This window comes from Bufo gargarizans, chromosome 1 (assembly GCF_014858855.1).
Source record: "Bufo gargarizans isolate SCDJY-AF-19 chromosome 1, ASM1485885v1, whole genome shotgun sequence".
Classification (NCBI taxonomy): domain Eukaryota; kingdom Metazoa; phylum Chordata; class Amphibia; order Anura; family Bufonidae; genus Bufo; species Bufo gargarizans.
This window is the reverse complement of record NC_058080.1, coordinates 403,202,485-403,215,736: the sequence shown is the minus strand read 5'-3', so window position 1 is coordinate 403,215,736 and position 13,252 is coordinate 403,202,485. Positions and strand designations below refer to the sequence as shown.

General features: G+C 43.5%; 1 protein-coding gene across 2 annotated transcripts in view; it reads right to left on the bottom strand.

Moving 5' to 3' along the window:
* Positions 1 to 13,252, bottom strand: part of CORO2A (coronin 2A) — a 192,696-nt gene that overhangs the window by 37,477 nt on the left and 141,967 nt on the right. For both annotated transcript variants that reach the window (XM_044271266.1, XM_044271271.1), the window contains 5 exons: positions 12,679 to 12,828; positions 10,382 to 10,561; positions 4,185 to 4,301; positions 1,981 to 2,085; positions 1,806 to 1,902 (listed from right to left, as the gene is read on the bottom strand). In XM_044271266.1, the coding sequence (XP_044127201.1) occupies positions 1,806 to 1,902; positions 1,981 to 2,085; positions 4,185 to 4,301; positions 10,382 to 10,561; positions 12,679 to 12,828 (649 nt within the window). The remainder of the gene's footprint in view (positions 1 to 1,805; positions 1,903 to 1,980; positions 2,086 to 4,184; positions 4,302 to 10,381; positions 10,562 to 12,678; positions 12,829 to 13,252) is intronic.

Here is a 13,252-nt window from a genome sequence, read left to right as displayed (position 1 = left end):
CATCATTTTTGTCCATGCCTGTTTCATGAGTTTATTTTTTTACATAATTCTGTTGAAGCATGGTTGAAAAACAATGTCTGACTTTCATTGGTTAACATTTATAGAATTTTAATTTATTATTACTTTTGTCAGATTAAAGTTATTTCTGTGACCATTGTGACTTTTTCTTTCATTGACCAAAGGGTACCAACAATTTTGTCCACGTCTGTATATTTGTTTGTTCCACCATCAAGTTAATTAATTAGGTCTTCAGTGAAGAATAACTGGAAATAATTTATTTCACTGAAACCTGTTGCATCTACATTGATGCCTGGAGTGGCTGTAAATTCAGGCACCTGGGGAACATAGTTATCTGTTGGGACCCATGAAGAGTCACTTGTACGGGGCTGCGACTGCGCACTACCCCTAGGACGCCTACGGAGGGGTTCATCATTAGCTGAATCATCTGAGAAAGATGAAACAAAAAAATGTCACTTCACCTCCACTGTTAGAGTCAGTGTCCTCAAAAAGCACAGCATACGCCTCTTCGGCAGTGAAAAGCCATTTAGTCATTTTAAACTGTAAACTAACGTAGAATTTTCTTTTTTTTTTAAATGGAACAGCAGACTAAAATACTGTATATCCTTTGGGATAGGATAAAAACTCCCAGAGTCACTTGGCAGTTATTGACAGGTGTCACAAGTAGCACAGATGGCTGGCGATGAGCCAGGGGTCTAGTATGGGGAACAGAGTAGTGCCAATATCCTTACTGGGGCAGAAAAGGGGTGAATTAATGTATTATTTTACAGTATTAGGTGGCACAAATCCACATGAGGCATAAGAGACTTATATTTTACAGAATGGTGCCACTCAAGCACAGGACACGAGTATGTACACACAGGAGGATGGCACACGTAGTGACAGGGATATATATATATATATATATATATATATATATATTTCTTTTATGTAAATTAGTTGGGAGTGTGTGACTGTTGTCTTGACGAACAGACAGGCTAGTGTGACAGGTGTCTTGATGGACGGACAGACATGTATGAGCAGGGGATGAGGCACAGAACTGATGACAGGCTGTTGTTGAGGCACAGAAGCAGCTTTTCGGGCACACAAGGGGTTAATTCTCTCTGATAAGTAATACTGTACAGCAGCGTGTCACTTCTCTGATCGCTTCTCTGACAGGAATTGGGACGATCAGAGAAAGAAGCACATAGTCCCTCCCTAACCCCCCTTACCTGCCCTGATGCCCTGCGATTGGTCCCTCTGCAGTAATGGACCAATCACAGCGATCGCAGGCAGGTCAGCACTCCGATTCTGTTCCCGCTGGTGTCACTGGTTGCCTAGCAACCCCAGCTTCACTGAACTGTCAGCACATCGCTCTGTGCGCTGACAGTGACGCTGGGTTCAGACCTGAGCGTACTTGAACGTACGCTCTGTATGCGCGATTGTACGGGCGTTTGCAATCGCGCATACAGAGACAAGCGAACGCCCATTGTCGCGCGTTCCCGCTGAAGTCTATGTACGGGAACGCGCGACAAGACTCCCCAAAGAAGCTCATGTACTTCTTGGGGCGTCGGGCGTTTTACAGCGCGATCCTACGCGCTGTAAAACGCTCAGGTGAGAACCATTCCCATAGGGAATCATTGGTTCTTGCCTGTTGAGCGTTTTACAGCGCGCTCAGGTCTGAACCCAGCCTGAAACCCGATCACGAAAGGCACCACATTCCCCCATGTACATGTACGTGATATTACGGGAAGGGGTTAAAGTCCTGCTTTAGGATAAATGTTCTTTACAGAATATTAAAAGCTCACCTATTCCTTTTTGAGGTAAGCAAGAACGATATTCATTTAAGTATTGCAAGTAAGGCTTCTGAAGATTAACTTCATAGTATCGGATATTCCCCTCTCCCTACGGAAAAATACAATTGTTTAGATCATTGTGCACTTACCGGTATATGTAGTGTGAAGAAGATATGGAAACACTTACCTTGCCCACTAAATACAGCATGTTTGTATCATTGTCAAAAAAGGGGAAGATCAGACCTGAGGAACCATCTAATTCCTCCTGACATAAAGGCACAGATAAGTCATCCTGAAATTTCAGAACAAACACATATTATGCAATTCTGAGCAAACACACATAATTCTACATTGTACACAGTATGTTATATAGCAATATACCTAAAGAATTATTAGGAACACCATACTAATACAGTGTTGGACCCCCTTTTGCCTTCAGAACTGCCTTAATTCTACGTGGCATTGATTCAACAAGGTGCTGATAGCATTCTTTAGAAATGTTGGCCCATATTGATAGGATAGCATCTTGCAGTTGATGGAGATTTGAGGGATGCACATCCACGGCACGAAGCTCCCTTTCCACCACATCCCAAAGATGCTCTATTGGGTTGAGATCTGGTGACTGTGGGGCCATTTTAGTAAAGTGAACTCATTGTCATGTTCAAGAAACCAATTTGAAATGATTCAAGCTTTGTGACATGGTGCATTATCCTGCTGGAAGTAGCCATCAGAGGATGGGTACATGGTGGTCATGAAGGGATGAACATGGTCAGAAACAATGTTCAGGTAGCCCGTGGCATTTAAACGATGGCCAATTGGCACTAAGGGGCCTAAAGTGTGCCCAGAAAACATCCCCCACACCATTACACCACCACCACCAGCCTGCACAGTGGTAACAAGGCATGATGGATACATGTTCTCATTCTGTTTACGCCAAATTCGGACTCTGCCATTTGAATGTCTCAACAGAAATCGAGACTCATCAGACCAGGCAACATTTTTCCAGTCTTCAACAGTCCAATTTTGGTAAGCTCGTGCAAATTGTAGCCTCTTTTTCCTATTTGTAGTGGAGATGAGTGGTACCCCGTGGGGTCTTCTGCTGTTGTAGCCCATCCGCCTCAGGGTTGTGCGTGTTGTGGCGTCACAAATGCTTTGCTGCATACCTCGGTTGTAACGAGTGGTTATTTCAGTCAACGTTGCTCTTCTATCAGCTTAAATCAGTCGGCCCATTCTCCTCTGACCTCTAGCATCAACAAGGCATTATTCGCCCACAGGACTGCCGCATACTGGATGTTTTTCCCTTTTCACACCATTCTTTGTAAACCCTAGAAATGATTGTGCGTAAAAATCCCAGTAACTGAGCAGATTGTGAAACACTCAGACCGGCCCGTCTGGCACCAACAACCATGCCACGATCAAAATTGCTTAAATCACCTTTCTTTCCCATTCTGACATTCAGTTTGGAGTTCAGGAGATTGTCTTGACCAGGACCACAACCCTAAATGCATTGAAGCAACTGTCATGTGATTGGTTGACTAGATAATCACATTAATGAGAAATAGAACAGGTGTTCCTAATAATTCTTTAGGTGAGTGTATACCGACAAAATACATATTACGGTAGGCAAAACCAGAAATTTTGCTTATAAAAAGATTTACAAGGATTTTTATTTACTGCATTAAATTGATCTGTTTAGATCAAAGGGAACAAATTGGAGTTATACTGATTTACCACCAGTAGAGGGCTCTGCAGGTATAGCTTATAATGTTATACATAGGCAAAGAATAAGCCGCTTGGAAGGTGAAATTAGTGAGGGATACAAATATTATAGAATGTAATAATAACCATCATGTGAAAATCCCATCTAAGTGCGCCTTCATACTGCTTTTCAATGTTTCATCAAAACGGGGTCTGATCCTAGTAATGTTTCCTTTCCTTTGTACAAGGATTACCGTAACTAAATAAATAAAATAAGACCTACAGAAGGGTGGATCTCTTACAATGACAATACACAGTGTGGCCCCTGTAACTAAATGAGTTACTACTGTTATTATTGAATAGTTTTGATAACCTGTGATGCCCCACTTTATGTAGGACTATGCAATTTTAACCCTACATGTGATAGGCATGCAATTGAACCGAGTTGTGGCCACAATCCAGATGCTTAATTTTAAATGTTTCACTATGAACACTTCATACAGTATACAAAAAGCATAAGTGACAATTGAGTTCTGCCCTAAAAGCTTTTAGGCAGACCTTATGCTTCAGTATGGTATAAAGCTAAAAGGTCTTTATAAATCAGTCATTTTTAATGCTGTGTACAGTACTGTTACCCCTGCCCCACAGAGATTAAAAATTATAGTCTTTCATCATGTACATCATAATACATACTTGATCCCAGAGGGCAGCATGTCTGTTATTCCACTGAGACGTCCCTGTTGAAATCAGTTTCTTCATGTTTCCCAGAAACAAAACTTTGCTGGCTTTGTGAGTCTTACCATCAGATTCCTATAAAAGCAACATGTACATTATAATAATATTATTATTATTATTAATAATAATATATTAACAGTGGGGAAAATACAAACAATACTATAATTTGTACACAACTATTTACCAACTAGCTTTGCCAAAAACCTTTAAAGGGATTCTGTCACCTCCCCTCAGCCAAAAAACGATTTAAAAGCAGCCATGCAGCACAGCTTACCTGGATTAGGCTGTGCTGTTTTATCTTGAAATCCGTCCAGCAGTTACTTCAAAAAACGACTTTGATCAATAAGGAAATGCGTCCTGAAGGTGCCCAGAGGGGCGTTTTTTTCTTCCTAGTGAGCCCAGTACCGCCCCTCTTTCAGTGCCCAGCCCGCCTTCCTTGTATTTTCTAACCGCCGCCCCCAGCCTGCCACAGCCTCTCCTCCCCCTCCCTCACGCCGAACGAAGTCTCGCACAGGCGCAGTACCCACTGAGGGCTGCGCCTGTGCGATCATCAGGAGACTGAGGGCGGCAGCTTCATCTTCGTCACTGGGCATGCGCCGAGCCCAGTGACGTCCGATGCTCGCTCTTCCCTGCTGACTGAGGGAAGAGCGAGCATCGGACGTCACTGGGCTCGGCGCATGCCCAGTGACGAAGATGAAGCTGCCGCCCTCAGTCTCCTGATGATCGCACAGGCGCAGCCCTCAGTGGGTACTGCGCCTGTGCGAGACTTCGTTCGGCGTGAGGGAGGGGGAGGAGAGGGAGGGGAGGCTGTGGCAGGCTGGGGGCGGCGGTTAGAAAGTACAAGGAAGGCGGGCTGGGCACTGAAAGAGGGGCGGTACTGGGCTCACTAGGAAGAAAAAAACGCCCCTCTGGGCACCTTCAGGACGCATTTCCTTATTGATCAAAGTCGTTTTTTGAAGTAACTGCTGGACGGATTTCAAGATAAAACAGCACAGCCTAATCCAGGTAAGCTGTGCTGCATGGCTGCTTTTAAATCGTTTTTTGGCTGAGGGGAGGTGACAGAATCCCTTTAAGGGGTTTTCTGAGATTCTGATATTGATGACCTAATCCTCAGGATAGCGGGGGTCCGACATCTTGTTTGAGGAGGCTGCGGTGCTCACTGCAGCTTACCAAGCACAGCTCCATCCATCAGATAACAGCTGTGCTTGGTATTGCAGCTCATCCCTATTCACTTGAATAGGACACATCTGCTCCTAGGCTACGTGACGTCACTGGCTTCAGAAGAGGCCGTGGTGGTCTGCAAACAGCTGATCAACGGGGATCCCAGGTGTTGAACACCAGCTGATCTGATATTGAGAATAGGTATTCAATATCACAATCTCAGAAAACCCCTTTAAAATATAATATTCACGGAATAGCACTGTGTGTGGCGGTCTATGATACGCTTTTTACAAATTCTACAACAGTTAAAGGGCATCTGCCAGCAGATTTGTATCTATGAAACTGGCTGACCTGTTGGATGTGTTCTAGGCAGCTGAAGGCATCTATGTTGGTCCCATGTTCGTATGTGCCCGCACTCGAGGGCGTAGCTATAGGGGGCGCAGAGGTTGCAGTCGCTACCGGGGCCAGGAGCCTGAGGGGGCTTTTCGCAAGTTGAACTCCCTCTTTGTAGTGCCTGGCACCAGAATGGTTGGAGCCTCTTAGGCAGTACGGCACAAGGCCTCCTCTTTGTAAGTGTGCAGGGCTGCTACGTAGTCCCCCTTACACACGTTCATGAAGTTCTATAGGGTGCATACTTTTACATCCTCCGATGAGGCTCTTGGTCACAGGCTGCTGCAAGCTGCGGTGCACTGACAGCACTCACACTACTACAGTTCATTTTTGTCTTCCCACTCACGGTGACTGCTCTACGCCAAGGTATTTGCTGTGTCTCCCAATGACACAGATGAGAAAACAGGATTTTTTTTTTGTTATGCACCTTAAAATCCCTTCCACGTCTTGTTAATTGGGGGGACACAGCACCCACCCCTATTGCATACCATCTGTTATCTGCATGGTGCATGTTATCGTTGCTGGATTATTGTCCCTTTGGATCAGATATGGATATGTTGTTGGTTGCAGAGGTTCGTTTTTCTTATTACTAATGTTTTTTTTCTACAACATCTACCGTACAAACTGATTAGCTCAGTGGCGGTTGTAGCTGGGGGTATAGCTAACACTTTTTGCTTAGTGTTCGGCTCCTAGTGGCAGCAGCTATACCCAAGGTTTTTGCTGTGTCCCTCAATCAACGAGATGAGAAATGGATTCTATGGTGGATAACAAAAATCAAAATTTTCTTGAGTAGTGTGGCAGATTGCAGGCAGGACTGTCAGCAAAACATACCTGCAAACTACAAAACTTATGATTCCTATGTGGTCATGCGGTGTAAGGGTAACAGGTAGCAATAGAATTTGTAGGTGCAAATGGTAATGATGGTGACAATCAAATTACTGAAGTACTTTCTCAGGCTAAGTTAGGGTACCTTCACACTTGTGGCAGAGGATTCCGGCAGGCAGTTCTGTCGCATGCAAACTGGTGGCATTTGTCAGACTGATCAGGATCCTGATCCGTATGACAAATGCATTGAAATGCCGGATCCGTCTCTCCAGTCTCATCTGGAAAAACGGATCCGGCATTTATTTTTTTCACATTTTTTGTGGTCTGAGCATGCGCAGACCGCAATGCCGGATCCGCTTTGCCAGAACACTCGGGCCGGACCCAGCATTAATGCTTGTCAATGGGAAAAAATGCCGGATCCGGCGAGTGTATTCCGGAATTTTGGACGGAGATAAAACCACAGCCTGCTAAAGTACCCTTATAAAATAAATATATATAGGGGTAATTAAATACACAGTGAAAAGTTGAAATAGGGCCACCAAGGTGATATTATAAGGTACCCTTGAGTGAAAGTACCCTTATAAAATAAAAATCTTTATTGGGATTATATATTTTAGTTTAGGTGAAAACAAAAGTAAACAGAGTAAACCTTATGTCTTAAAGGATAACGGTCACATTTAGACCCTAATTTCAATTTTCATATATGTAGTTACTAATAACATGATATTCCAGAATCAGTTACTATTAGACTGACTTACCCCATATTTAATAAGATTCAGCCCTTAGCAACCAGTCTGCATAAAACTGCAATCTCACTATTCAGTTAAGATGGCCGCCACTGCCCTCCCCCTGAGGCTAATCCCGCCTGCCCTCACTAGCCAGTAACAATAGCCCCCCAAAAGTGTCAGTAACCAGAGCCCTCCCCCTAAAGGGTTAATCTCCTGCAGCACAAAGGGGTCCTCTTACCACATGTTGCTTTCATTTATACACTGAGCAGATGACAGCTCTCCCTTCCCTGGTCTGCGCTGCTTTCACTCTGCATTCTCCAGCTCTGCTGAGTGAGGGAGCATCTGCCAAGCGCAGGGACAGGGAGAAGTGCACACAGCCCAGGCACTGTTATCAGCTGCTGGGGAGGACCTGGCTTTAATAATTTACTTACAGTCCCTGGCTGTCAGTAATGTGACCTTGCACGCTGCGTGCTCCGTCCTTCAACAGAGATGGAACATGCCTAGCAACCCCATTTTAAGCACAGGTAAAAGTAGGCAGTACAGAGAACAAAAATGTGGAATTAAGGGGTAATTAAATACACAGTGAAAAGTTGAAATAGGGCCACCAAGGTGATATTAATCACCACAATCCAATACTCCCAAAAAATACAATATAAAATACGACAGTTATTCTTTAAGCTCTGTTCACACTAGGGTAACGGCTTCCATTTGTAGCAGAGGTCAAATTGCTGTGACTGATCCAAAAAGACCCCATTGACTGCATGTTATGCTATTCAATCTGTAATGTCCATTTACTTTGGACATGTTCCCTCTGAATTTTAAAGTACCCAATATGCTGGCGCTATAGAAATAAAGATTATTATTATTAATACATAGCCAGATATATCCTCATCCTCCTCTCCTGGATCATGATTCTGAATACAGATAAGATCTTCAGCTGAATCTCTGTAGGAATGGAGTTCATGAGAAGACATGAAGTACAGAGGATGGACAGGATAGACGCATAAAACCTTGTTTCAATACTGTACAGAGCAAGAAGTTATTACGCGAAGCAATAACTTCGGCTCATCTGAGCTAATACATTCTAATACTCTACGTAGAGCTTGCCCTGTACAGTATTGAAACAAAGCTTTACGCGAATCGCCTTCGGATGTTTCATCCGAAGTCGATTCGCTCATCCCTAATCATAATCCCTGACAAGTAGGAGAGGAGGATGAGGCAGCTCTTCACCTCAGTGTTGTGAAGTAACTTGTCCTCCTGTGTGATTAGGACAGGTTTTGTCAACAGTAACCAGAAAGTGGCCAACCCCTTTAAAAGCCATGTACAGCTTTGGGGGCAATTTCTTTTATTATTGAATTTAACACAATTTGAACTAAAATTTTTTTTTTTTTCACGTCACATGGTCTTTATTAGGCTACTTTCACACTAGCGTTCGGGGCTCCGCTTGCGAGTTCCGTTTGAAGGCTCTCACAAGCGGCCCCGAACGCATCCGTACTGCACCAATGCTTTCTGAGTGGATGCGGATCCGCTCAGAATGCATCAGTCTGGCACCGTCTGTCCCCCGTTCCGATCGGCAGGCGGACACCTGAACGCTGCTTGCAGCGTTCGGATGTCCGCCTGGCCGTGCGGAGGCAAACGGATCCGTCCAGACTTGCAATGTAAGTCAATGGGGGCGGATCTGTTTGAATTTGACACAATATGGCTCAATTTCAAACGGATCCGTCCCCCATTGACTTTCAATGTAAAGTCTGGACGGATCCGTCTGAGCAACTTTCACACTTAGAATTTTTTCTAAACTATAATGCAGACGGATCCGTTCTGAACAGATCTCATCGTCTGCATTATAGGAGCGGATCCGTCTGTGCAGACACCAGACGGATCCGTTCTGAACGCAAGTGTGAAAGTAGCCTTAATAATTTTGTTTCTGTGCAGCCTTGACTTTCTCTAGTAGCAGGGTCTGAATTTTTACTCTTTTCCATCAGGCAGCTCAGCTGATGATTCCTTATCTCTGACCTCCTAAACACTTATTATAGCTCAATTCTTATCTTACTGATAAGAATGTGGCTTAAAGTGTTTATGAGCTTTTAGTAATTTACAGATAAGGTTTATTAGATGACAGGTACAAAGTGAAAGTGAAAATACAATTCACACAGCTAGACAAACCGTTAACCTTTTGTGACAGAACGGCTCAATATTTTCTAATAAAGACCAAATAGAAAAAATTATTTTTAGCCCAAAATATGCAAAATGCAGTGATAAAAAATAATTGCCATCATTCTGTAGAAAAGAAAACTAAAGATTTAAGGGAAATAAACAGATAATGTATGCAGATAAAGCAGGTCCTTACATATAATTTTTTTTATTTAAAAAGCTGCTAGTCGCTCTAAATTTCTCTCTTGGTTGATGACGGGCGCTTCAAGTAGCTGTATAACCCTCGTCAGTCGGCTATACTTCCATCCAATGTGATTCGCTGAACTGCTGTTCAGTGGCATTTTATAGGTGAAATGCGCATGCTAACTTGACTGGAAGATGCAGACATTGCATGTGCCACAGACTGGCATTGTCTACAGTAATGTGAGTGGAGTTTAGTTTCAAGTTAAAGGGGTTAGCCGTGAATTTGCTATTGATGGCCTATCCTCAGGATAGGTCATCAATTATCTGATTGGTGGGGGTCTGACAACCAATCCCTCCTTCCCAACCGATCATGGTGCTGAGTGTTTAGGTCTCTTCCTAGGCCAGCGACGTCACTGTACATCGGTCACATGGCCTGGGTGCAGCTCAGACCCATTTAAGTGAATAGGGCTGGGCTGCAATTCCAAGCACAGCCACTATACAATGTACCACACTGTTTGGTAGGCAGTGAGAAAGCTTCAGCACTCCCAAAGCTCCAGTGAGCTTCAAACAACTCCTGAAGATAGGCTATCTAAATAAAATTCCTGGACAACCCCTTTAATGGTCCAGGAAACACCATATGTATATGGATCAGAATGATGACTTAAAACTGACCTGGATCATCTAAAAAGGTAAAGCTAGTAACAAAATATACAATACCTGTATAATGCGTCCTTTAAGAGGATCAATGATTCTGACTTTTCTGTCTTTGCATGATGTAGCAAGAAGACTTCCATCTAGATTGAAGGACATAGAGAGAATGACGTCTTTATGACACTCTATTGTCCGGACAGGACTGTAAATTACTGGCTCCTCGGTGTCAAGATTCCATATCATGATCTGAAAAACAAATATATAAGTACTTAATCGGACATTATAACATATAATCTATTCAGACATCCCTTAGTGGTTCAGGAACAGTGCTGCCATTATCAGGCCACAAAGATCTTCCTTCTCCACTAAGTTATGCTCCAGGGACCCCTTTGACATGAGAAAGTCCATTAACAGCTATTGGCATTATTGAACATATGTCCTCAAGGAAAGCAATACTTTTCTCCGATGAGTAATGATCAGACATGCTCAGCTGAAATCAGACTGAAGACCCCTCTCGTGATATCACCAACTGGGAGTGGATTGTGAAGCATAGAGGGAGCAGCAGACACATCTTTATGCTCTTTGTTGGAAATTAGTTTGTTTTTATTTCATTTGACAAAGTGCATCTAAAGAATGTCACATTACAAAAAAAAAGGAAACCATAAAACTTCACAGCAATCTAATAATTAAAATTGTATAAATATATTGCAATATAAAAAGAGGTCCAAGATCCACATTAAAGATTATATTATTTTCATAATCAGAAATTAAAACTTAAAATGGGTTGTTCAACCCTAGAGGCCTTTCAGGCAAATCCCCCAGCCTGGAGGGATTGCCGACCACCGCTACAGCTCTCTGATCTCCTGTTGTGTCCATTCTGTTTGATGCTGGTCATGTGGCCGCTGCAGCTAATGACTGGCCACAGCGGTGATTCATCACACGTGTCACTTGCCAGAATCAGGAACCCAGCAGCAGGGATCAAATAAGTATGATTCCCTGTACCTGAAAGGGAATGAACAACCCCTTTAAAGAAATACTTCAGGTAAAACTGATGCATGACAAACTTGAAGATAAGCAAAAAGAGAATCGACAAGTGTGTCAATGCACCTGTCTGAAGTTGTTCAAATAATACAGTGCCAGCCACAGCGCTCTCCCATCACAGTGCCAGCCACAGCGCTCTCCCATCACAGTGCCAGCCACAGCGCTCTCCCATAACAGTGCCAGCCACAGCGCTCTCCCATCACAGTGCCAGCCACAGCGCTCTCCCATCACAGTGCCAGCCACAGCGCTCTCCCATCACAGTGCCAGCCACAGCGCTCTCCCATCACAGTGCCAGCCACAGCGCTTTCCTATAACAATGACAGCTACAGAGCTCTCCAGCAGGTGCCAGCCACAGTGCCCCCAGTTTGTGCCAGTCACAACGGCTCCTCTTAGTCCCAGCTAGTGCATCACAGACATCTTCCATATCCTGCAGTGTAGAAGAGACAGAATAGAGCGGCTATAAAATGACTACTTCAATGCACTGGAAAATGCATAGGCAAGTATGTCTTATCCTGACTGATGTGGGTTACACCAGAGGCCATGGGATTTGCACTCTTGCTCTATAATAAGGTTTAGCTTTATTTGTTGTAAGAGGTTATTTTGCTTCACTAGCTTCCCTGTAGAGGTAAATAAAACTAAATTCCGTCAGCTCTGACAGCAGATAACAGAGAAACAGCACAAAAAATAATATAACAATGTGTATGTAGCTAACAGAAGTGATAAATCCAACTTTGCACCCAGGTGACTGGACGTGCACTAACCCGGTGGAGTTGTGCTAAATAGGCACAACTCTATATAGTGGGACCAGCATTCTGTCGCACACCATCTAGGGATATTGTCTGGTCCTTGTCCAGAGGGTCAAACGTGTACCGTAGATCCAAGGTTGGTCTCCAAACTCAGCTGGAGGAGAGGGATTCCCAGAATGGACGCTGGCCGTAATTCTTTCCATAGAAGGAAGAATAATTTCTCTCGGCTGATTACAGTGAGAGTCTCTTTATTGTAAAAAGGCAATGCATTTCAGTGACATATGGACACTTTCTTCAGACCATATAGAACACACTACATTCACCATATAAAAAGCAGCTAGGAGTCTGGAGACCAACTCTAGAGAAACATCAAAAGGTTCTTAGAAAAGATGCCCAGAACTGTAGTTTCACAAAGAAGAAAATCACTTAGTAAAACAGACATTTCACAGAACTGTCAGGTCCTCTCTAAACCATTGTCAACAAATCTTTAATCTGGGCATGATTTGTCATACCGTAAATTTATCTATCTGCAAGTTGGATTAAATATCTTCAAAAATCCTCATCCAAGTGCCTTACCTTGTAATCATAGGCAGTGCTTACTATGATATTACTAGCTGTGGGATGCCACTCTATAAGACCAACTCTCCTGGAATGACCCACGAGTTCTTTCCGTGCATTGGTTATATTCTTGGCTACAAAAGGTTTTGGAATATCCCAAATTTTGACCTGTTTGTGGAAGAAAGGTTTGAGAAAAAAATAAAATATTACCAAACCAGCCACAAAATAGTAAACACAAAATTATTCATAACCGTTCTGCAGTCCTCTCTGGCACTGACAAGGCTAGCCTTTCCATGGTATTTAGGCCATCTTCTATGTGGAAGGGTGCCTGAGCAAAAAGATTGCCTAGCTTGCTAGTCTCTGTGAAGGTATTAGTTGCTGTTTAATTGTCTGTGTCTGACTCCTGCCCATTTACTATATTGTACCTGGTCCACCTGCCCTGACCTTTGCTTGCTTATACCATTGACCCTGTGCTGCCTGCTCAACTTTTGGCCTGTTTACCGGTCTGCTTTCCTACTGACTAAAATTCTTTCTGCCTGTCCCCTTTGGTGACACGCACCAGTGTCTTTTGATCAGCCTGGGTCAGCGGTCA